This window comes from Centropristis striata, chromosome 11 (assembly GCF_030273125.1).
Source record: "Centropristis striata isolate RG_2023a ecotype Rhode Island chromosome 11, C.striata_1.0, whole genome shotgun sequence".
Classification (NCBI taxonomy): Eukaryota; Metazoa; Chordata; class Actinopteri; order Perciformes; family Serranidae; genus Centropristis; species Centropristis striata.
In genome coordinates this window covers 19586535-19609635 of record NC_081527.1, presented here as the reverse complement: position 1 = coordinate 19609635, position 23101 = coordinate 19586535, and the positions used below count along the sequence as shown (strand labels likewise).

The 23101-nt window shown below is 37.8% G+C and overlaps 1 protein-coding gene across 1 annotated transcript; it reads left to right on the top strand.

Annotated features, from left to right (window-relative positions):
• Window positions 1–1931: 1931 nt before the first annotated feature.
• Window positions 1932–22149, top strand: klhl14 (kelch-like family member 14). The gene is made up of 9 exons (XM_059344253.1): window positions 1932–2675; window positions 3488–4388; window positions 6334–6455; window positions 12705–12794; window positions 13880–13958; window positions 14299–14489; window positions 18184–18342; window positions 20717–20874; window positions 21639–22149. The coding sequence occupies exons 2-9, from the start codon at window positions 3511–3513 to the stop codon at window positions 21777–21779; spliced, it is 1818 nt and encodes a 605-aa protein (XP_059200236.1). The 5' UTR covers window positions 1932–2675; window positions 3488–3510; the 3' UTR covers window positions 21780–22149.
• Window positions 22150–23101: the final 952 nt, after the last annotated feature.

Below are 23101 nucleotides of genomic sequence, written 5' to 3'. Positions count from 1 at the left end.
AGCTCGCTCGAGACTTGGGTAATGTCGTGCTAACTGAGTGCTAGTAAAGATAACAGTATGCGACTCTGAAGTGAAATACAGTGCAATGCTCTGCAGTGACAGGTGCTTTGAAAAAGAGGCAGCACAGTATTAGTCGTAAACAACAATACAAACTGCTTTCCTAGCTGTTACAAACCACTAATTAATACAACAGTATTATATTTTTCCTTCAGTGATGATTATTATTTGAGATGCTGTGCACAATCTAATCAGTCATCTCAGAGTTCATGTAGAATGAATTTGCTCAGTATAACTACAAGTGGGGGATATGCAGGCTGCGTGCTTGTCAAATACTCAAACATCAAACAATATTTTGCTTCCATCTATTATAAATGCTACCTATATATATGTGGCCTGTTATTTGCTTGACGGTAGCATGGTGTTGCTCTATTTCATAGTACATGAACAAACCCATTTATCCCTATCTGTCATTTCATAACTTGTGAGGTATCTGTCACTTCTGGTCCCACGGGAGTCCTGTATGTAAGTTTCTTTACTCTAATTGAGCTCTTTATTTAATTGACAGTTTATTCTGTCCTAATAAGTAATTTCGAACAGTTTTTGATTGTATTTGCAAGAATCTTATTTTGCTTATTTTTAACCTTCAACCATCCAGAGTCAAACCGTTAATGATTATTCATGTACAGGGTCATAGGAAGGATACAGTCTTAATTTAGATGATAAGATTAGACAGGGTTTTTTTACCAAGAGTTTTTAAATGTCAGTGTAAGACATCCAGACCTCAACCCTCAGGCAAGAGCTGCACAGAACTGAAGGGAGTTTGTATTAGGGGAGGTACAATATTACTTTTCATACCAATACCGCAACTTTGAGTATCAGCTGGTACCAATCTGGTATCATTATTTTTCCCTCTTTTAATCAACTAAGCTGTTAATAAACAAATATTCTAGCCCCTTAAAGGAAGACATACATAAACTTTTTTTTAACACAGAACTTTAAGCAGCACTATTAAAACATTTAAAGTGACTTTGTGCAAAAGTTTAAGTCTGATTATTGACGATAACAAAATTATTCAAATTCTAGTGCAAAATGCTGAATATACAGCAACACTCGCTGTAGCCTATGCCCCAGTAACATAGCAAAACACATGTTGCAATGCAGAACATAAAATAAAGTTATAGTTTAGACTAATTGATTATACTTTTGTTTCCGATACCCGATCTAGGGATTTTGGCCAGTATAGGAGCGATACGCAGAGTCAAATCAGGGCATCCATACTTTGTATACTGTGGTTAAAGTAAATGCAGATACCCTACTTTATTATGACAGTAACTAGATTGATAATTCTGGACTGAAAGTACATTTTGACTTTAAGCTTATTGGTTTGTTTGAGCGCCCTGAATTTCACCATGAGGTCAAGTGGACATTCACAGAAGACAAGTCTTGTTTTCTTTGTGCCATTCATCGATCAGCTCTTTCTAATGGATAAAGGTCAGCCTTGTAGGTGAAAGTGTGTAGGCATATCTGAATATCCAACCAGGACTTTGACATACAACACACTACAGTGATGTGTACTGATGGATGTTGTATTAGGTTTCATCCCTTTGTGTTTCCAGGCCTGCAGCTCAGACCTCAGGTTGTGAAACAGTGCACTGATCAGACAAGATAACGGCACATGAGAACACTGTGTGTGTCATGTTGTTGTTTTATAACTTTACATCACTTCGTGGTGTGTTTCATGGTGTGTGTGATGCTTTTGTCACAAAGGAATGAATAGGGGGATTTAATATGCTTTTAATTCTGCATTATAAACAATGTGTGGGCATTGTAGTGTATGTAGTATTTATGATGCAGATGTAAAACTTGAGTTTGTGTAGAGCACCTTCTTTTGAAGGACTAGCAGCAGCAGAATGAGATGAGGGGTTATTTTGGCGATGGAGATTAAGGCAGGGGCTTTTTGTCATTTGTGCGAGACAAGCCATTCATCCATCCAGTTCACAGCCAAAAAAAGGCTGGTCCCAGAAATTAGCAGTTTCAGCTCAGCAGCAAAGTCGTCGGGCTGTGAAGGCAGAGAGAAATTGACTAATTAGCAATGCGCACTAAAACTTGACGGTTCTCTCTATAACAGCGAGGGAAAGACTCGGTTTTTCTCCCCCTTTCTCTTTTCTTTCTTCCATAGATGTTTGAAATCGCAGTCATTTACGCTCGACAGTTTTTACAATAGCCTTGAGCCATAATTTTGCGAGTCTCTCCAGCATCCATACCCCTGCATGGTCTCTCTCCACCGGCCATGCACGACCGTTTCTCTCCCCAACCGTGGATTTCCTATTACTCTCGTTACGACTCACTGAGCCCCAGGCCCAAGGATAATGATGTGTTGTTTCTTGGTAGCATAATTTGTCACACGTATATTTCTTCTTCTTCTTCTCTTGCAGAAAGCACAGCTCCCTCTCACACACTCACACACTTCTTGTTAATTCAGAAGAACAAATGATCAACGTCAACAAATAACCTGAAATAGTGACTTTATGAGTTGGAATCAATGGTTATTTTGAGACAACACCGACCATAGACTTTAAAGGAAAAGGACATTTCTTAAAAAGGAGAACAAAGGAAAAATTCAATATTGGGGAACCTGAAGCTTACTTTCTTTTTTTGTCAAGAGCTGAAGTCAGGTAAGTTTGGCTCCTTCTCAGGCGAGCTGCTCACATCATTTAGTTGTGACAGGCGCTTTTAGTGAATCTGGCGACAACGTTACAGCACGCTTGTGTCAAGTTTACACACATTACGCACATAGAAATAGCTTTTGTAGTGTATCGGAAAACAATAGATGTGTATATTACGGTTAACTTTACCGAAAGCTGCATTTCAGTGAATATTTTTTCGATACTCACGTCCGCTAAAAGCGAAACACACCCGTAGTGCTGCTGACGGCTCGGAGAGACAAACTAATTGCTTTTGTATGACTCCGTAAATCTGTGCGATGTGTAATGTCCTCATTGTGGGGGTGTGCAGCACGATAGGAGAAGGGATAAGTGTTAGCTGAATGCTGCATGTTATCCGTCCACCGTGTCTCTTTTTCCTTATCCGACAACTTCAGCCGCGTTACCGAGGGGGGAAAGCGCTGCAGCATCTCCGTCCGTATCCTCGTTTTGTTTTGACAGCGCCCTTCAAACATCAGCCTCCATTTAAATCTTGAGTTAAGAATGAATAAGAGTGGCACGCTGTGGGAACTACTGCGTTTTTGTTTGTTGCTTTACGACCAGAGCTCAAAGTTGAAAGAAGCCGTATTGGATGTAGATTCTCGCCGGCTGCTGGCATGGCATGATGGCTCTTCCCCGCTGGATGGACGCGAGATCTGCTCAATAACTTACTCGAGAAATCGTTTTCTATTGTAATAGTTGACTGATAGCATCTTTAGGGCTGCGTGTGTTGTGCAAATACATGACCTGAGGTAAATGGCTTGCATGGTTTATTTGTTGCCTAGGTGGCGTTCACAGTCAGGAAGTCATGTCCAGATCGGGTGATAGAACATCCACCTTTGACCCAACACACAGTGACACCCTGCTGCACGGGCTCAATCTGTTATGGAGAAAACAGCTTTTCTGTGATGTGACTCTCACTGCCCAGGGACAGCAGTTCCACTGCCACAAAGCTGTGCTGGCATCCTGCTCCCAGTATTTCAGATCCCTCTTCTCTTCCCATAATGTAATCAACAATGAGCTAAGCAAAGGGGACCAGGGCAGCAGTGGGACCCCCTCATCCTCTCCTGATGACAAGCTGGTGACCCCCAATGCCAGGCCCATCAATAACCTGGTACTCCAGGGCTGCTCCTCCATTGGACTACGATTAGTGCTGGAGTACCTGTACACTGCCAACGTGACTCTTTCCCTGGACACAGTGGAAGAAGTGCTGTCAGTCAGCAAGATCCTCAACATCCCCCAGATTACCAAGCTCAGCGTGCAGTTCCTCAACGACCAGATCTCTGTGCAGAACTACAAGCAGATCTGCAAGATTGCCGCACTCCATGGACTGGATGAGACCAAGAAGCTGGCCAACAAGTACCTGGTGGAGGATGTGCTGCTGCTGAACTTTGAGGAGATGTGCGCCATGCTAGATGCTCTACCACCCCCTGTGGAGTCAGAGCTGGCTCTGTTCCAGATGTCAGTCCTCTGGCTGGAGCATGACCGCGAGACTCGCATGCACTATGCGCCGGACCTTATGAAGAGGCTGCGCTTCGCCCTCATACCTGCTCCAGAGCTGGTGGAGAGGGTGCAGTCTGTTGACTTCATGAGGAGTGACCCTGTGTGCCAGAAACTACTCCTGGATGCCATGAACTACCACCTGATGCCCTTCAGGCAGCATTGCAGGCAGTCCACAGCCAGCAGGTGAGCATGAGACAAACATATACAAAAAGAGAAACACACACACATATCCACACACTCACAGCAATGAGCTGTTTGAGAGTGGACGGAAGGCGATTAAATGCCTCCCACTTGTTAAATTTGAACAAATTGCTGCCTCAAAAATTGCCCACTTGCTCAAGCAGGGGTCACACCGCCTGTGTAGTCCCGACCATGTAGGTGGTCAGTCAGAGATGAGAAGTGTAAGGCCTAGTTAATGAGGATTGTGGGGCTTTTCCTGTCAGAGACTGCCAGCTGTCAAGGGTCTTGATCTACTCATTGCTACACTGTATCCATATTTACAAGGTTACCTTGTGTGTTAGTCTCTTTATTTCTTCACACATCTGTGTAATTGCTCTCTAATCAGTGTCGACAAGATGCAGCAAACTAGATAAAGGTTATGCATTTGATGTGTAGCAACTCTCATGAATACAATTTGAAATGCTGTAATTTAATTGTTACCAGAATTACATGGTAATTATGTAACAATTCTGGTATGAGGACAAGACTACGGCAGCTTTCAGGGTGATGATAACCAACAATGAAATGCAGTCAGAGGAAATGCAATATATTTGGGTAATTGAGGATTTATAAAAAAAAATCACAATTTACAATGCTCCCTATAATCAGTTTAGATAATTGTGTCTCTCTTACAGCAAAATAAGCAATATCTTACTTCCATGTTTGTCCTAATCAGCACTTTAAGGAGCTGGTAAGTAGGCAGGCATTGTCAGGAAGTTGAATGATTGATGGTGCTGTTGTCAGGTTTTGTTTACAGAACTGTATGTAAAGTCAAGGCTGAAAATATTTTATGTAGTGATGGCATCAGTATTAGAATTCTCTGCATTTACCTTTAAAGAGCAGAAAATTAGAGCTGTAGCATTGCAAATCTCTAAACTTAAAAATCAAATTTTGCACAAAAAATCTCAAAATGAAATAATTTTACATGTATCTATTCCTCCCAATAACATATCTATTCCCACATATGGACCCGAATGAGCAAAGAATCAGGAATCCTCATAATTAGTTTCACATGCCACTGTTTCTCTCCTCTCAATTAATCACCATTATCTATGTCCAGGGGCTCATTTGCATATGAATAACCCCAAAACACTTCCGAGTGGGCCAGTAGCAGAGAGAATGTACCGAGACGACGGTGATTCTCCCAAGCATAAAAAAGTAAAATATGAAAAAAAGGTGAACGTGACTGCATATAAAGGCCAGCTGCTCTTAATCTTTTCACTGCATATTGTGATTAATTGGTAGATTTGTGTTCAAATCCATTAAGAGCCAGATAACGGTCATTAATGTACAGTAAAGTGTGCGGCTTTGGGGTTATATATCATATACAAACAGCAGGAAATGTCTCACAACTGGCTTAGAGATGTCACATGAATCATTGCAGCCAATGAAATCGAGACATTGTATAGGCAGGTTTATGTACTCAATTGCGCTTTTAGCCTCCAGCATGGCACCCCACAGGATCATCTTCGCTTCACAGCTAATTGAAAAGATATCTTTAGAGTACAATAACCATTCAATAACACATCAAAAGGATAAGTATGCTGTTGAGCAATTTTTTGTTAATTATAATAAAGTGGCCACATATTGTCTGATTTGTAGGTTCAAGTTCAGTAGTTCTACCCAGAGAAGAAGCAGCTATTAATCTAACGCATTCATTTGTTTTTTAATTCATTCACTGGTTTTATCATTCATACATTGGGCATTTTCAGAGTGAAAAATCCAAATTTGCCGGGCAAGTGCTGCTAATACTATTAACACAATTATGTAAATTAAGAAATTAGGGGTTTCCAGCTTCAGATTCTGCTTATTTTGGCCTTTTTTCGATGCTTTATTTCAAGGCTTTAATACCTGTTTTGTTCTCTGTTTCCTAACACTTGTCCACACACCCACACTTTTGACATTACAGAATCCGTTCCAATAAGAGAATGCTGTTACTGGTGGGTGGTTTGCCTCCTGGACCTGATCGTCTCCCCAGCAATTTGGTCCAGTACTATGACGATGAGAAAAAGACATGGAAGATCCTCACAAGTGAGTAGAAAAGGCTTTGCTGCTTTTTTTGTGCTTTTTTTTGTACCTGAGGCATCTTATGTTAGTGGCTTTTATGATGAGAAAAAGTTGTTCCTATGGATGACTTTAACACAGGTTAATTTCCATGGAAAATGAGGGGAAGGAGTTCCCTAAATCCTTTAGGTAATAATGTATCACTATCACTTTTAATATAAGTTTTTAATCAGAGCGTGACTTCACAGCACTGTGGAGCTTCATGCCCGGTTTCCCTTGTTTTTGCTGAAATATGCTGGCAGGATGCATGATGAGATTTACTTGAATCTAATGATCTATTGTGGCAGAAAGAGAGAGAGAGAACAGAAATGAATGACATCTTTCCCCAATAGCTTTTAAATGTGGCTTGATTATTCACTCACATTGATCAATACATGACATTGAATTACGCCATATATACAAATGGCACAGCCTGCTGACCTGGTGTAACTATTAGGTTTATATAAGGTGAAATACCAAAGAGATGGATGGGGTTATTGGAGCGCAACAGCTGTAAGGTTGATTTTTATTATTTTCATTAACTGTTGTTTTTTTAACATTTAATCATTTGGTCTAATGTCATAAAATAGTAAAAAAGAAAAAAAAAAGTCTGTTCCAGTATGTCAAAGTCCAAGAGGACGTCTTTAAATTATTTTGTTTATTATTTATTCATTTTGTCAGTCCAAGAATCCAAAAATGTTCAGTTTAATATGATATAAAACTAAGCAAATCATGAAATATTCAAGTTTGAGGGGCTGAAAACAGCATTTTCTACCATTTTGCATGAAAATCAAAATAATTGGCAATTATTTCTCTTTTAATCGAAAAATTAGAAAGTTGCAGTTGCAGTATATCATATTGGAAGCAAGTTGTCATAATTCCGCCTCTATAGAGAGAATACTTCCTGCAGCACTCACCTCTCAAGTACTATGCTCTTTTTTTTTCTCTCTGTCTTCCCTGACCTTTTATGGCTCACCACTATATTGTTGTCATATTGCAAAGGTCAAACAAGAGCTAATGGGAAACCATATTTGTCCTTTGCATCATCATTGCCAGACATATTGAGTTTTTGTCCTTTTGTTTTGGTTGGAGCCATACTTCAGCGGTGTTCCTTCATTCGTACATATTAGCCATGTTTTCTGTCAGCTCGGTACTGTGCAGTTTATACTTTCACTTTATGGTACAAATTTTTATTAGTGATGCACCGATCCGACTTTTTTTTAGTCCCGATACTGATACCTGGGCTTTGGGTATCGACTGATACCGAGTACTGAGCTGATTCCAGTATTTAATTAAAAAGCTGTATGACTGGGATCATCATTCTTTTATGTGTAAGGCAACATCAGGCTTGACTTAAACATTGCTTTATTAACTTTGTAATACAAAATAAAACAAATAAATACACAAATATAAATTACTGAATGGTTATCAAGCAGATTTAGGATTTTGAAATATTTTCTTCATCAGTTAAGTCCTTGTTAAAATAAAGCCAGAACTGTAGTCATAACAACAGTTAGTCATTATTTGTGTATTTAAGTTAACGCTGTAAATGTCTAGTGTTTTTTTTGTTTGTGTCATTTGTCTGTTTGATTGTTATTGGACACTGTTTCCACAACTGTCAGTGTTTCTCTCAACTTGTCCATTATATTAAATAAATAAATATAATATTAAAATAATAAACCATGCAACAGCAACTTGGTAAAACATTAACAGGAATAACAATTTAAATTGGTCAAAAAATAAACCCAGGAATTATCATTGCAGTATATAATGTATATAGAATATAAATATAGAATGGAACTGAATACATCAGCCTCGTTGTCACTGATCCAACAGTTTGAGTCAATATCAGCCTGATGCAACTATCAGTACATCCCTAGTTTTAAATTATTTTTGATTTGTTTCTCTTGTTTTGTCTTAAATTCAGGGAAAGTTTTGGTCATTGTTTGCTCCAATATTCAAACTACTTATTACCTATATTTTTTGGCAGTTATTTGTTAATTTTTGCTCATGTTTGGCCAAATCTGTCAGGGTGCATTTTACTAAAGGAGCCATGCAAACACAACAGCCTGCAGCTCACTGGTGTTTATATTGTCATTTTCTCATTTAACTCACTCTCCTGGGTATAGACTGCAACAAGCAAAAGGTCAGTAGGGATTTCCATCACTCAAAACTAAAAAGTTAACACTCAAATGGTCCGTGGCCAAGTGGAAGGACAAAACTGCAAAATCATCCCCTTAACACACCAGTGACCATCTGATGTAGCCTCCACACAATGGATGTGGAATAGAAGATTATTAACATTCAATCATAACTTTTCAATGAGGCGAAACCTGAGAGGGACAGCCTTTGATTAAGACATTCATCAACACAATTTGGGGAAGAATCTGATCCCTCTCGTTTGTGTCAGATATATCTACTGCTCGATGATTCTAGTGTAAAGTTTGCCATCTAGTGTACCCACAGCAGCGTGGACGAACACAAGACAAAGGCAGATGCAGGCTCAGGCAAAATGCTGGACTATTCTCTTCTCTCTCTCTTCTTTTTAAACCAACCTGATATTAAAGTCTCCCACTTGGAAATGGACCTCATCTACGCAGCATGGCCTAGAACAAAGGAATTCAGCTCAGTGGGATGCAATTGTAATGGCGTTTAAAGGCACGTCAGAGCTCGAGCAGCAGTGGTGCATTAGCTGTGGAGTCATTCAACCAACCCCGACTGTGCCTCTATGCAGAGGCTTCTGACTCCCTCTAGTGAGCCCTAGAGCTCACTGTAGACTGGAGTGATGGCGTCCATCTCGGAGTAGAGGACGTGCTCATCCTACCCTCTTATGGCTGTTCACCCCTGGGGTTAGTGGCAGATTTAGAGGAGAGGGGGTCGGATTGTTAGATTAATTTCATACCCTCTCTCAGGTAATAACTCTCAGTAAATTCTTACAGATCGTAGAAGGAAAAATAATTCACATGTTATTATTTTCACTGCACAAGACTATTAAAGTGATCTCATTTATTTTCCCAATGTTCACCTGTTTGTGAGGCACCTGTAGAGGCAGGCAAATCCTCCCACAGCTCTCCTCATACTGCAGCCTGTGACATACTGTAGAGCAATAATCTTCTTTTCACTTGGGTACAAGATGATTTTTAGTACGAGTACAAGTCGCTAGACATCAAATAAAAAGCCACCCATCCATGTCCTATATACTGCTGACTGAATGATAATGTAAATAGCATGTAAGGGAATTTGGCAGTCATATGGCACTCGTCTTTGAGGTGCACTGGAGGCAGGCAACCTAATCCCCTCGTTTCGAGATAAAGCTGTGTTTAGTGTATGTAGTATTAGTTCCCTATCTAAGACTCCCCTCCCATAGAGGACCGGCACATGTCAGCCAGCCAGAGTGAGATTGCAGGGAGAGGCCAATTGGAAAGAAATGAGATTCAAGGCTGTCTAATTTTGCAGCAACTGTGATCCATCAGGCGGTGGGGAGGTGACAGTGGAAATGACTGATGGAGACAGACAGGTGGGCTTTAACATTTCACTGATTTGTGCTCAAAAAGCACCGGGCCTGAGATTTATTGAGTGAACACGATCATGTTCATTATGACTGTCACCTAAGACCATTTCTCTACATCTCAATGGGGTCACTTCAGCAAAAGAAGATGGAGGAGAGGAGGAGAGCACAAAAACATACACATGGGAAAATCTTCCACAAGGGGTCCTGCCGAAGCTGTGGGCCGTTTATGCTAACTTGTATCAGTATAATACACTAAAGATCATATTTTTATGACACACACTTACTCAAGAGATGAATAGCTGCTGTGGGATATTTTAATGGTAGATAATGAGAAAAGGGAAACTATGAGATTCAGTCCTTACAGACTAAAGTCTCTAAAATAGGAACGTATTGACCTTATCAGATAGATAGATAGATAGATAGATAGATGAATAGATGGATAGATAGATGGATAGATTGATGTTTGTTCTGCCTCTTTCATTCATTTGTTCCAGTTTAAGAGTCAACAGGTTTGATTTCCCCCAAGAAATCACATCCTATAGTTGGATGAATGGAAAGTTACAAAACAAAAGCAACGAGGAGGGGAATAAATCCTTTAACATTGACTCACACTGAGGATCGTGAAAGAGACGTCTGCCCCTGTCTCTGTGACAAGCACAATGACTACACTGCAGATTAAATCAATCTTGACCTTAACATGTACCATTAGTGCTCCCTGTCAGACAACAGGACAATCAGCATGATGAAAAACAAAAGTAACTTAATGAGGAAATCTGCCAGCACAGTTCATTTATCAATATTTACCTATCATGCCAAATATCTGGCCCGTCCCACATGGCATTTCAAGACATCACAATTTTACGAATCTTCCAGTAATATATATATATATATATATATATATATATATATAAAGATGTCAAATCTGTACACTGAAAAATACTGCTACAGTTAATCCTGATAAACAGCTTTTTTTTACTTGTCTCCCAGACTTTCTCCAAGTAACTAGCAAATCTAAATGTCTCATATGTAAACAGCCAACTCAATCTTTATGCATCATCCATATCCATGTCATTCACAAAATCAATATCTGTTTTTATCTTACTAAGGAAAGTATTGCACAGTTCTCAGTAAAAAGGGCAACAGAAAAACAAAGTGGAGGTCACACAACATCTTAAACAAATCCTCTTTTCTTCCAGAACCATACGTCCTAAGTTCTAAGTTTTAAGTTAGTTAAGTTTCTAATTTTATCACAGATAAAAAAATGTTTTATTAATAACTTAAGATAAATGTTCTATAAATAAAAACCTAATTTTATTGTGACTGACATTTATTGTCCAGCCCAGTAGAACTTCAGTATATCAAAGAGTCAACCAGAGTCGGTCGTTTAAACTTTGTTCCATGATGGGTCAGTGTAGTTTAGACATAGGCCTACATGTTTTCAATATCTTAATTTTGTTTTGTTTTTATTATGATTTATTTAAGAATGTGAAAGTTTAATAAAACTATTTTTCGGATATTTGATTGCAGATGTAGTTTTTTCATTCTTGTGCTATGCAGTAAAAATATTTGGCACTTTTGTGACTTCATTCATTCATGGCTGAAAAAAAAGTAGTAAGTTGTTGTTTTTGTTGTTGGCTTAGGGAAAATTTGTTAACACAATATTACATGTTTGTGAGATGCTAATGTATAATGGTAAAATCAACTATAAAACTGTTCAATTAAAACTGTGTTCATGGGGAACCTTTTTCATTTAAATGAGATGTTTATCTTTTAACTTATTGGACTTCGGACTGTCAAGCTTAATTTATTGTTACTGTACAACAAAGGGTTGCACAAGAATTGCAGTTGTTGTCCCTTTATGCTATGTCAGAAAAATAAAGAACAACTTCTATTTATGGTGAGTGTGTAGCATGAGGTGGAGTTGAGAAGTCGAATGATGTTGTAGGCGGTGATTGTCTCAAGGTCCACTGCACTTTATTCAATCCTCGCACTTCCTTTTTTAAAGTTGATGAGTGTATTTTTATCATAAATGTAGCAATGTTTATTGGAATTACTGTCCGCATGCAGCACTCTTCATCTTGCAGGCATAGATTATTATTTGAGTTAAATGCAAATTTATTTAAATAGCACCCTTTTGTATAAAGCAAAGAGTGCTTTACATAACAACCTAAATAAAACAGTATAGTGTACAATTACAGTGTGTTCATTTAAGAAGATGGTGAACAGAAGGTCCTTAGTTTGGTTTTAAAATAACAGTGTCAGAGCAGGTCTAATATCAGCAGGCAAGCTTTTCTATTCTTTAGGTACATAAATACTGAAAGCCATCTCACCGGTCTTTGAAAGTGCCTCAGGCGCATGGAGGAAATTTTCACCTTGTGACTGCAGAGGTCTGCTGGGGTTCTTAGCAGACAGCATGTCTGAGTAATACTGTGGAGCCAGACCAGCAAGTGCTTTGTAAAGCAAAAAGAGGATTTAGAATTTTATTCTGAAAACAACCAATGAAAGGTAACCAATGACGGCTTTACAGGACTGGAATTATATGGTCTGATCTATAAGGTGATGTTTGTTGAGGTTTATGTTAGCCCTGTATTTATAATGGTATTTACAGTACATTTAAGAGAAATAATCAAGTTTGGATTCAGACTTTAAATGGAAGCTATTTTATCTACTACTGACCTGTATTATCTACATGTTTCAGTGATGCTTTTGGTTTATGTGTCTTCTAGTAATGCCTTACAACAGCGCCCATCACTGCGTGGTGGAGGTGGAAAACTTCCTGCTGCTGCTGGGTGGAGAGGACCAGTGGAACCCCAATGGTACAGTAACACCATGGACTGACCGTCTTGCTTTGCAGTGATTTCACACAGCAAATTTGTCAGTGTTTACTTCATTTGGAGATCGCTCTGAGTCGGAGTTTGTGCGAGTTCAAACCCATCAGAGTTAATGTAACACTTTAGTTTCAAACACTCATCCTCGAGCCAGTTCAGCTCTGAGTGGACAAACAACACTCCACAACAACACTTGTCAATAATTGGCATTGAAAAAGAACTGTTATTAATGGTGAAATATTTGTGGTGTAGAAGTGTTAAGAGTGCTTTTTGTGAAATGGTGGCAACACACCGTCATAGTAAGCAACAAAGACTGTAAATGATCAAAAAATCTGATACTGTCCTTTTGTTCTTATTCCACTAAATATCATAACAATACAGTGCTGCTGCATGAAGTGAAACCAGTGTTTACTTAGCTCTGAGAGTGAAAATCAACACAATACCCAAACACATCATTACAGATAATTTAAGATGCTTCAACAAATTATCCTCCAAACCCAGATCACTCTATGATTAGAGAAACATGTCTTCAGTCAGCACTTGTTAACTCTAATGGCAGTGAAAAACAGCACCTACTAGCACTCAAAGTCTTTTTGCGTGGGTGTTGATTTTCCGATAATATGATTATATTAAATGAAGACTTGCAGAGTCACAGTTGAGCATTTGCCATGTGTAGCTTTGTAGGGCTGTACCAAATGTGTTTTTTTTTTATGTTTTCAAATTAGTAGTTTGTTGTCATATTTTATGATGTCATCAGCCTGAAAAAAAACCCCAACTCAATTAGACTAAAGTGATTCATCGAATTAAATTAATCTTTTTTATTAGAACAAATTTCCTTAATGAATACAACATTTTGAATATCAACGTTTTATTAACAAAAGTACATGTTAGATTACTGCTAGACTGCTCAGTTGTGTGTGGCAGATAAAAAAAATTGTATTAATAAGTTAAGATAAATGTTCTATAAATAAAAACCGAATTTTATTGTGACTGACGTTTATTATCCAGCCCAGTAGAACTTCAGTATATCAAAGAGTCAACCAGAGTCGGTACTTTTGTTCTTTGTTTTGCAGGAAAGCACAGCACTCATTTTGTCAGCCGCTATGATCCCAGATTCAACAGTTGGATACAGTTGCCTCCTATGCAGGAGAGGTAAGTTCCTTTATGGTTGAAATCAGACTTGTACAAGTAAATCTGATAATGCATTAAAAGAATTTTCAGATGCAAAAACATTATTGATGCCTAATAAGTCCCACAAAGAAAACAAACAATATTGCTATTAGTATTTTTTTTATCATGAAGATATGATATTACATTAAATGTCTTTAAATTAAGTACACCCATTATTTCTGCATAAAAAGAAGTGCTCTCAGCTGGTGAGTGTGTAACCAGCACAGGTAGGATACATTTGTGTGTAAGGTGATTTCTGTGGAAAATAAATCTTGTCATTGCTGCTTTAATGATGATGTCTGGTTGACACTTTGTTCCTCAGGAGAGCCAGTTTCTTTGCCTGCCGCATGGATAAACACCTGTACGTGATTGGTGGTAGGAACGAGAGCGGCTACCTCTCCAGCGTCGAGTCCTACAACCTGGAGACTAACGAGTGGAACTACCTGTCGTCTCTGCCGCAGCCTCTGGCCGCTCATGCAGGAGCAGTGCACAACGGCAAGATCTACATATCAGGTGAGGAGAGAAGCTGCCACACCTCTTATCCCCTCTGCTTTTGTCATAACAAAACATCGGATACATAAAATATACAGAATGGTCATTGCTCAGAATTAGAGTTATAGAGGTCACCAATGAAGTTGGAATCATTTTGTTTTCAGACACAATCCTCTGTTAACTGTGGTTTCCTTATTGATTGTGATACGTTTGGAAGAAATTGATTAATTAAACGTTTTGAGAAGATATACACTTAATCTGTCAATAATAAATCACATTATCACAATCATTTCGTGGAAAGAGGCAAAAAATATTTTATTCTAACATTATGAGCGACCGTGTATATATCCTCTAAAACAGCTATTCTCAACCTTGGGGTCGGGACCCTAATTGGGATCGCGAGATGATTTCTGGGGGTCGCCAAATCATTTTGGAAGTCAGCTCTGTCTCCACTGTGTTAAAGAGTTCATGTGTTTTAGTCTTTTTGGTCACTTAATGTTTTTTTTGGTCATTTTGTGTCTTTTTTGGTCATTTTGTGGGTTTTTTTGGTCATTTTGTGTCTTTTTTGGTCATTGTGTGTCTTTTTTTGATCATTTTCTGGTCAATTTGTGTCTTTTTTGGTCATTTTGTGTCTTTTTTTGGTCAGTTAGTATCTTCTTGGTCATTTTCTGTCTTTTCTGGTCACTTTGTGGTCATTTTGAGTCTTTTTTGGTCATTTTGTTTCCTTTTTTGGTCATTTTGTTTCTGTTTTTGGGTGATCTGAATTGTGCGTGTGAGATTCTGTCCAGTGAGCGGGGGTCGCAGACAACATGCATGTTAAATTGGGGGTCGCGACTCAAAAAGGTTGAGAACTACTGCTCTAAAACATTATTATATCATAAGTATTTGATGACTAATAGTTTCAGTCAATTCTTATTATCACAGCTAGAACACAACAACAATTATAAACACATACACAGTTCAAAAAGTACATTTACTCAAGCACAAACTTAAAATAGTAATACTTTTTAGTATTAAAACGTTTCCTCTATTCTACTAAAGTTCAGAGTAAATATTAATCTTTTAACACATTTGCATTTATTTGACAGCTGTAATTATAAGTTACTTTAAAAAAATAAAGATTTTATTATGAAACATGATCAGTTTATAAAATATAATGCACTGTTGTACCCAAGAGTATATTAAGTAGTTAAATTAGCTTTCACTATGGCATTGTACACCAGAAAAGCACTGCCAGCAATACATCACCATTTATAATTAATTAACTTAATATGATAATTTAACACTAACAGGACTCATGCTGTTCCATAATTAGCACTTACTTTTAAATTGTGATATGTCTACATTTACTTAAATAAAGGGTTTGAATGCAATACAAATTACACAAATCCACAAAATATAATAAACAAAATAACATGGAAAACAAAAAAAAGTATTGGGCTGTACAGACAGGAAAAAAATGTGCAAAGGTCCAAACATTTCAGTTTCAATTTCTTGTTGGACTTTCCTCAGTGCAAGATGACAGCGTGCATGAGTCACTCTACATGTGGGTTACTCTACAGGTGCACCGAGTCAATCATCTAGGGCTTGATTGAGCAAACATGAAGCCAATTGCCAGCAGGTCGAGTAATTACCAACCAAAAATAGCACTTTCATGTTCAATCTGATTATTCTGGACGTGAGTTGTCTCCTCGTTACTGTATGTTATGCTACCTATACACCAGAAGACTTTGAAAAGATTTGGAAAGACTCCTGCAAGACTATCAGCTCACACCTGCTCACATCTAAAGACAAGTGTTTAGAGTTTTTAGTCCCAGCCTAGTCTCACACTGAGATCCTACAAAGACTGTGAATCTTGCAGGGTCACTATTTACAAGACTACAACTAGATTTTCTTTAGCATTTTTTTACCTACCATGCAATATTTGTGTGTGCAGTGGTTTGTGTTGGAAAAAAAAAAGAAAAGAAGACGCCACAAAATGCCCCTCACAAAGCTGAAAAGGGGTTTCTGTTTTTCTGACATGAAAAGTTGACTATTTTACAGTAAAAATAGACAAGAAGAATAGATAAGGAAGAATAAAGGAAAGGAAAATTTAGAAAATAATTCATGATGTACATTTATGTCGTATTTAATTATATTTAATTTATTTGTTTAATAAGAATAATTATACTTATCAGCTCTATCAACTTTCATTTAGTTAATCACACATTAATCATCAATTATTTATTACTTATTTATGAATACATTTATTTATACATTTTAACCGGGTCTGCTTACTGTTCTCTTTACTATGAAACAGCGCCCCCAAAATCCCGCTTGTGGCTGTAAATATATTACATCTCTATATTTGTATTTAGGCTTGAGCTTACTAACATTATTGTGATGTAACTTTTTCCTGTCGAAGTGGTTTTACTGGCCGGTCTGCTCATCTATTGGTTGTTGATTGTGTTCCGTCACTGCGACTTGCGATAATATCAAACACGTTTGATATGATCGCAAACCCAAGACTAGGAAAAGACTGATAAGAAACAGCGCAGATTACTACCTTACACTTAACGATCGGGATGACGGGAGCGCGCTGTGACTCCAGTAAGACTCCTAGATTTACTAAAGACTTTCAGTTTTTAGTCTGGGACTGGGAAAATCGTTCAAATCTTGCATTAGATGCAAGAAGGTAGACAACATTACTACAGCTGCATGTTAAAAATGTTTATTCTTATTTTTGTCACTCTTTAACTTTTTTTTTCTTTTTTCTTTGGTCACAAATCTGGTAAAAATGTTTCACAATTATAACATGCAGCACAATTCCAAGGAAAGAAAAAAGGAAAAGGAAATAAACCTGAGGCATTAAGAGTTTTGTTATTTTTATTAATCAACAAAATATGAAGAGCCATGAGCAAAACTGTAAAAGTACCCATTATACCACAAAGATAACCGGACAGCCGTTTTCACCCAAAATAACAGTAAAAGCTTCAAAGTTAATACATAATTTGCAAAATAGTTATAAGTGAGAAAATAGCATCACCACACTCAAAAGGGATAGTTTAAGAAAAACATCATGATTTAAATTGATGAAGCTTCTTTTTCAAAAATGGCGTCTACATTGCCCACAAGGAAGGTTGAACGCTGACGGTTGTTTTTGGAGATTCTCTTGATGTAAATGTCACCAGGTGAGCTTTCTCGAAAAGTATTCGAAGTTGCCATGAAACGCCACAATACAAGTATTTTAAAACTAGCTTAATATTGAATTAATAATAATACAAATTTATATAAAATACTTCTTCTGAAATCTATAATAATATCTTTCGTTTTGGTGACATTTACTCATCACAACAACGCAGAATGCCACAAACTAAAATCCTCCTCTTCTAAATGCTGACTACCACTGAATCACCAGTGAATTTAATCCACTACGCCAGTTATTACCATATAATATTAAAAGGACGGAACAAAGGCAGCAACCTTGAGTTTTTGAATAGAGACGGCGCCATTAACTCTGACGCACTGCCATCTATTAGTTAAAAAAGAAAAACAACATGGAAGGATAATTTTCTACTATATTTTAATCCCGGTAATTATTAGGTTCAGCAGTAAATCAATACATATAATCGATCAGCATACATGTGATCAGCAGAGTGTATTACATGAGCATCCGGTGTGTCTTCCTGCAGTATGAGCAGTATTAAAGGCACCGTTCTGTGTTTATCTGTTGTAGGAGGAGTACACAATGGAGAGTATGTGTCCTGGCTCTACTGTTATGACCCTATAATGGACGTGTGGGCGAGGAAACAGGATATGAACACAAAGCGCGCCATTCACACCCTGGCTGGAATGAATGACCGCCTATATGCTATTGGTGGAAACCATTTGAAAGGTAAGCACTCAAGCGTTTCGGGAAATTAACGGAAAACAGGTCAACATTTACACTTTTTCATTTTTCAAAAGAGAAAAGTGAAAGAGATGCTGCCATTATGAGAAGGCTGCGGTGACCTTTATTACACTCTGCAACCTCATATGACTTCATCATTCAAGGCACAAAATAAAATAAAAAACTGAACAAACAACTGAATATCAGTCTTACAGTATCAGCAAAACTGAATGTTTGCATTTGAAAGGGAATTATTAAAAGCAGAAACTTGTATGTATCTCTTTCACATATATATATATAGTATACATTGTGCAATCTTTAATTGGCTTTTCACTGCCACTGCCAATGTGTGCTGTGATCTGTCACAACTGGATCCACATTCAAAGGCAAATTTTTTTTTTTTTTTTTTTTTTTTTTCACAGGCTTCTGATTATTGACTACATGTGTGTGTGGGTGTGTATATCTGTGCTGGTCATTGTCTGTAGTTTTTCTTTTTTCTTTTAGTGTTTTATTTTGTTGGATGGATGTGTGTTCTTTATTGTCTTAGCTGGGCATATGTACACTTTAATGTAATGCACATAAAGTTGATTTGTGCTATATTGATATGAAGAGCCTTTCCTTCAGATTTTGGCAACATTTGGGATCATAAAAAATACAGATGTTTGTAGATTTAATCGAACAGGCTGCAGAGGCCCTGAGAGAAATGAGGAAAGAAAAGTGTTCATCTTTTATTTTCTCCTCTATTTGCCTGCATATATAGTGGGTATCAGCTCTAAGAATATTGACTGAGCAAGTTTAAAATTTCTAAATCAAACCAGAGACCATCTTGCAGCGGGATCACACCTGGTGAAATGCCAAATTAGGCCACGTGTGTAAAATGGGGAGGGGGCCCTCCGTACTTCCTGTGCCTCTTGCTTGGACCACACCGATCTCCAAATATGCCCTTCATATTGATCTCAACTACACACCTGCAAAGTCTTGTGACTGCATCTTGGTTGCGATGTTATCGTGGTGACAAAATCTGTTCACAGACTGGCAGTATAAACACCTGGCAAAGTACTCAAAACTGCTTACTGGTAGTTCTTGCTACAGAAGGTGTTTCCAGGACCAAGATTTTGCCAAGATGACACACACAGCCTCAGAAGGTGAAAACAATATGAGCCACACACTGTCACGGCTGCTTATGTAAGTGGAAAAATAGTGTAAAGTTATGAAAAAACCCTTTGGTTTATTGAGAGTTAAACACTTCTCTTATTATTATTTTATTTATTTTATTAATTTGTCTTTTTAAACCGAAAAATAAACAAAAACATTAACTACAACAGCGTAGGCTAGATGCACATACATATACATACACATACTCACATAGGCACCATTAAACAGATGTACATAAACATATAAACATTTACACACATACAGTATATATAGCCCTATACATATACATGCATCTGCCCCGTCTAAGTAATGAGATAGATATAAGAACCAGTTAACTTAATATTCACTACGCATTTCCTTATATCATTTTGGTCCGAAAAAAAAGGGAGTAGGCTGAAGTAAAAAATACTTATCTAGGCCTATCCCCTGATACTCAACACTTCAAATAAGAAATTTTCTCTCTATATATAGCCACTTAATGTCAAATAAATATGTATTATTTATTTATTTATTTTCTTATCATTCAACCAAAGTATATCAAACAAATTAGATCTGAGAATCTCTATTACTCCCGCAAAGAAAACAAACGAACAAACAAACAACAAAACAAAACACTGAAGGCAGTTACAAAAACGTCCTCATCCAGTTTGCAACTTATACTTTTTTAGCATATCATTTTTCATAAGCCATTTTAACTTAACAATTGTTGTGCATTTTTTCATTTCATCGCTGCAGTTCTTCCATATTCTCACTCCATTACTTGTAATGCAGTGATACTCTGCCAGTCTGCTTTATCAGGACTGCATGGATGTGGTTTGATCAGATTTTATAAATAGCGACTTGGCTACATAAATAAATAACCCCATAACTGTCTTTAGATTTTGATTCCAATGTTGTTAAATCCTGATTTGTGCAAAGAAATATGTGCCGCCTACTTAGAAACCAGTATGACGAACACAGAGAAAACAGCACACAGAAAAAGAAATTGAAATTTGGCAGAAAATAATGTTCATGTAGGAATCCATTGCTCAGAGCAAGAGGCTGATTATTCAAATGTGTTTTCAGGCAGCTTGTTAATGTAATATATGTGTATGTATATATATGTATATATGTATATATATATATTTTAATAATGTAATAATAATATTATAATAAATATTACCTTCATATGATATACTGAAGTTCTGTCATCATTTTGAGATATTTGTCTTACTTTTGCACACAGGTTTCTCCCATCTAGACGTAATGTTGGTTGAGTGTTACGACCCGAAAGCTGACCAATGGAACATCCTGCAGACACCCATCCTGGAGGGTCGCAGCGGCCCGGGCTGCGCTGTGTTGGATGACAGCATCTTCCTTGTGGGGGGCTACAGCTGGAGCATGGTATGTTCTTACACATCAGATTAGATTATTTTACAAAGAAGGAATAGGCTGGCAAAGTCCAAAATCCCACAAAAGACCAAAACCAACAAGGTGTTATCCCAGTTCTTTTCCACACTGTCTGTTGCAGGGTCCACAAATACAAACTTTTTTAAGCTTAAAGTTAGTCCCTCCTCCCTGACACAACAACATCTAATTAGCCAGCGAACTAAGCATCTTCAGTCCATCCTATTGGATGTAGCATTTGAGACCACGGTGGTGTCCTCGGGTCACTTCTTGCTCCAAAAAACCAAGATGGTGACAGCCAAATAGCCAGACTCAAGGCTTCAAAGCGGTATTCCACAAACCAAGGGGTGATGTAACTTTCGTTATGTCCATTTTTATACAGTCTGTGTCTGGAACTGACACAAAATAAACTACATTGTGTGTGTATATGGTAATGAAGGAATGTGTCACCAAGTCCAATGGTTTTTCAACAGTTTTTGGACAACATTGGAGGTCTGTTGCACAGAGCAATGAGCCATTTCTGGCTTTGGCTACACAGACACTACTTGTTAGTAGGATCAGTTCATTGTTGGTCCTTTCATGGAATTTGTTGACCAAAGAAAAATACAGAAAACCACCAGACTTAATCTGTAAAGGAAAGCCCCCGCTGTTTTTGTCTCTACACATTTATATAAAGCTGAGTTTTTTACATTCCACACTTAGAAATCTAAACAGCGCTAAAAGGAACGAAGAGAATCACTTCCTTTTTTTTTCCTCCTCAGGGGGCCTATAAGTCTTCTACCATCTGCTACAGCCCAGAGAAAGGAACATGGACAGAGTTGGAGGGAGAGGTGGCAGAGCCTTTAGCGGGCCCAGCCTGTTCCACCGTCATACTGCCTGCCTGCCTTCCCTTTAACAAATGACAACTAATCCAACCGAAGGGCGGTAAGGGTGAGGAGCAGCAGAGTGAATGGGGGGAGGACCATCAATAAGCAAAACAGTTGTCAACAATTTTGTGACAAACCCTCCGGTCAGACGACGAGGGTGTGTATAAATTATTTTTTTACAGGTTTGACCAGAGCACTTTCGTTATTCCCTACTGAAGGTTTGAACAAAAAAAAAAAAAGAATTGTGTAACTCATGTATTTAAACTCATCTGTGTTCTGAGAAATGGTCGGTTTCATATTTGATTTGATTTAACCTGATAGTAAGTGTTTTTGGCTTCTCTTCTATAGCACGCATAGTGTTGAACTGAATTATAGCTTTCAAATCCATTGTATCTTGTATTCAGTAGAGGCATAATTCCATCAAAATGCAGTGTTGTTTAATGGACTGACACCGGAGAGAAAAGGTGATCAGTCCCAAAATTGTCATGGGGTTAAGTTAAAGGGACAGTTCACCCCCAAATCATAAACACACATTTTTATCACTCACCTGTAGTGCTTTTTATCAATCTAGATTGTTTTGATGTTATTTGCCAAGTGTTGCATATAGAGATGTTTGCCTTCTCTCTTATATAATGGAAATAGAAACTAGCTTGTTACAACTTTTGAAAAACTCAACAGCAATGTGTCTTTCCAGAAATCATGACCCAGTTACTCATGATAATCCTTGTTGTGAGCAATTTCATATAGGAACAATTTACTTTATGCCAAATTATACACAGGAACCGTACCTCGTAACTGACACGACAGCTCAGACCAGGAGGAAGCCATTCATTTTTACATCTATCGCTGTCATAAGCCTTTCGTCCACGAGTAGATGCACACTTCCATCCATGCAATGATATGGTTGGCAGGTGTATTTTTGGTGGAAAGAAAAAGTTCTACATTAAACCTACATTAAACTGCTCACAACAAGGTCTGTGTATTCTTGAGTAACCGGGTAACGATCTCTGGAAAGAAAAGTTCCATATAGTTCCTTTATATTTGGCCATCATCCAACCCTCTGCAACTCACACCTGAACAATTAAGAATGATAAACGGCACTACAGGCAAAAGTAAAAATATGTATTTTTGTTTTGGTGGCGAACTGTCCTTAAACTAGGGCTGGGTGAGTTACATTAACCGTGATGAACCAAGTGTATAAATATTCTTCATCACTCGCGTTATAACTCATTTCTCTCTAGCTGGATTGTGCTCTTATCCCGCTGTCGGATCATTATGCAACTGTTTTGTTGTCTTTCTCTAAAAATGAACATATTCAAGTGTCCCAAAATGGGGACATTTCCAGAAACCTTTCTAAC

Coding starts and splice junctions, on each gene's coding strand:
- klhl14 (XM_059344253.1), top strand. CDS start 3,511: ATGTCCAGATCGGGTGATAGAACATCCACCTTTGACCCAACACACAGT. Junction 18,343..20,716: donor TGGTGGAAACCATTTGAAAG/GTAAGCACTCAA, acceptor TTTTGCACACAG/GTTTCTCCCATCTAGACGTA. Junction 20,875..21,638: donor GGGGCTACAGCTGGAGCATG/GTATGTTCTTAC, acceptor TTTCCTCCTCAG/GGGGCCTATAAGTCTTCTAC.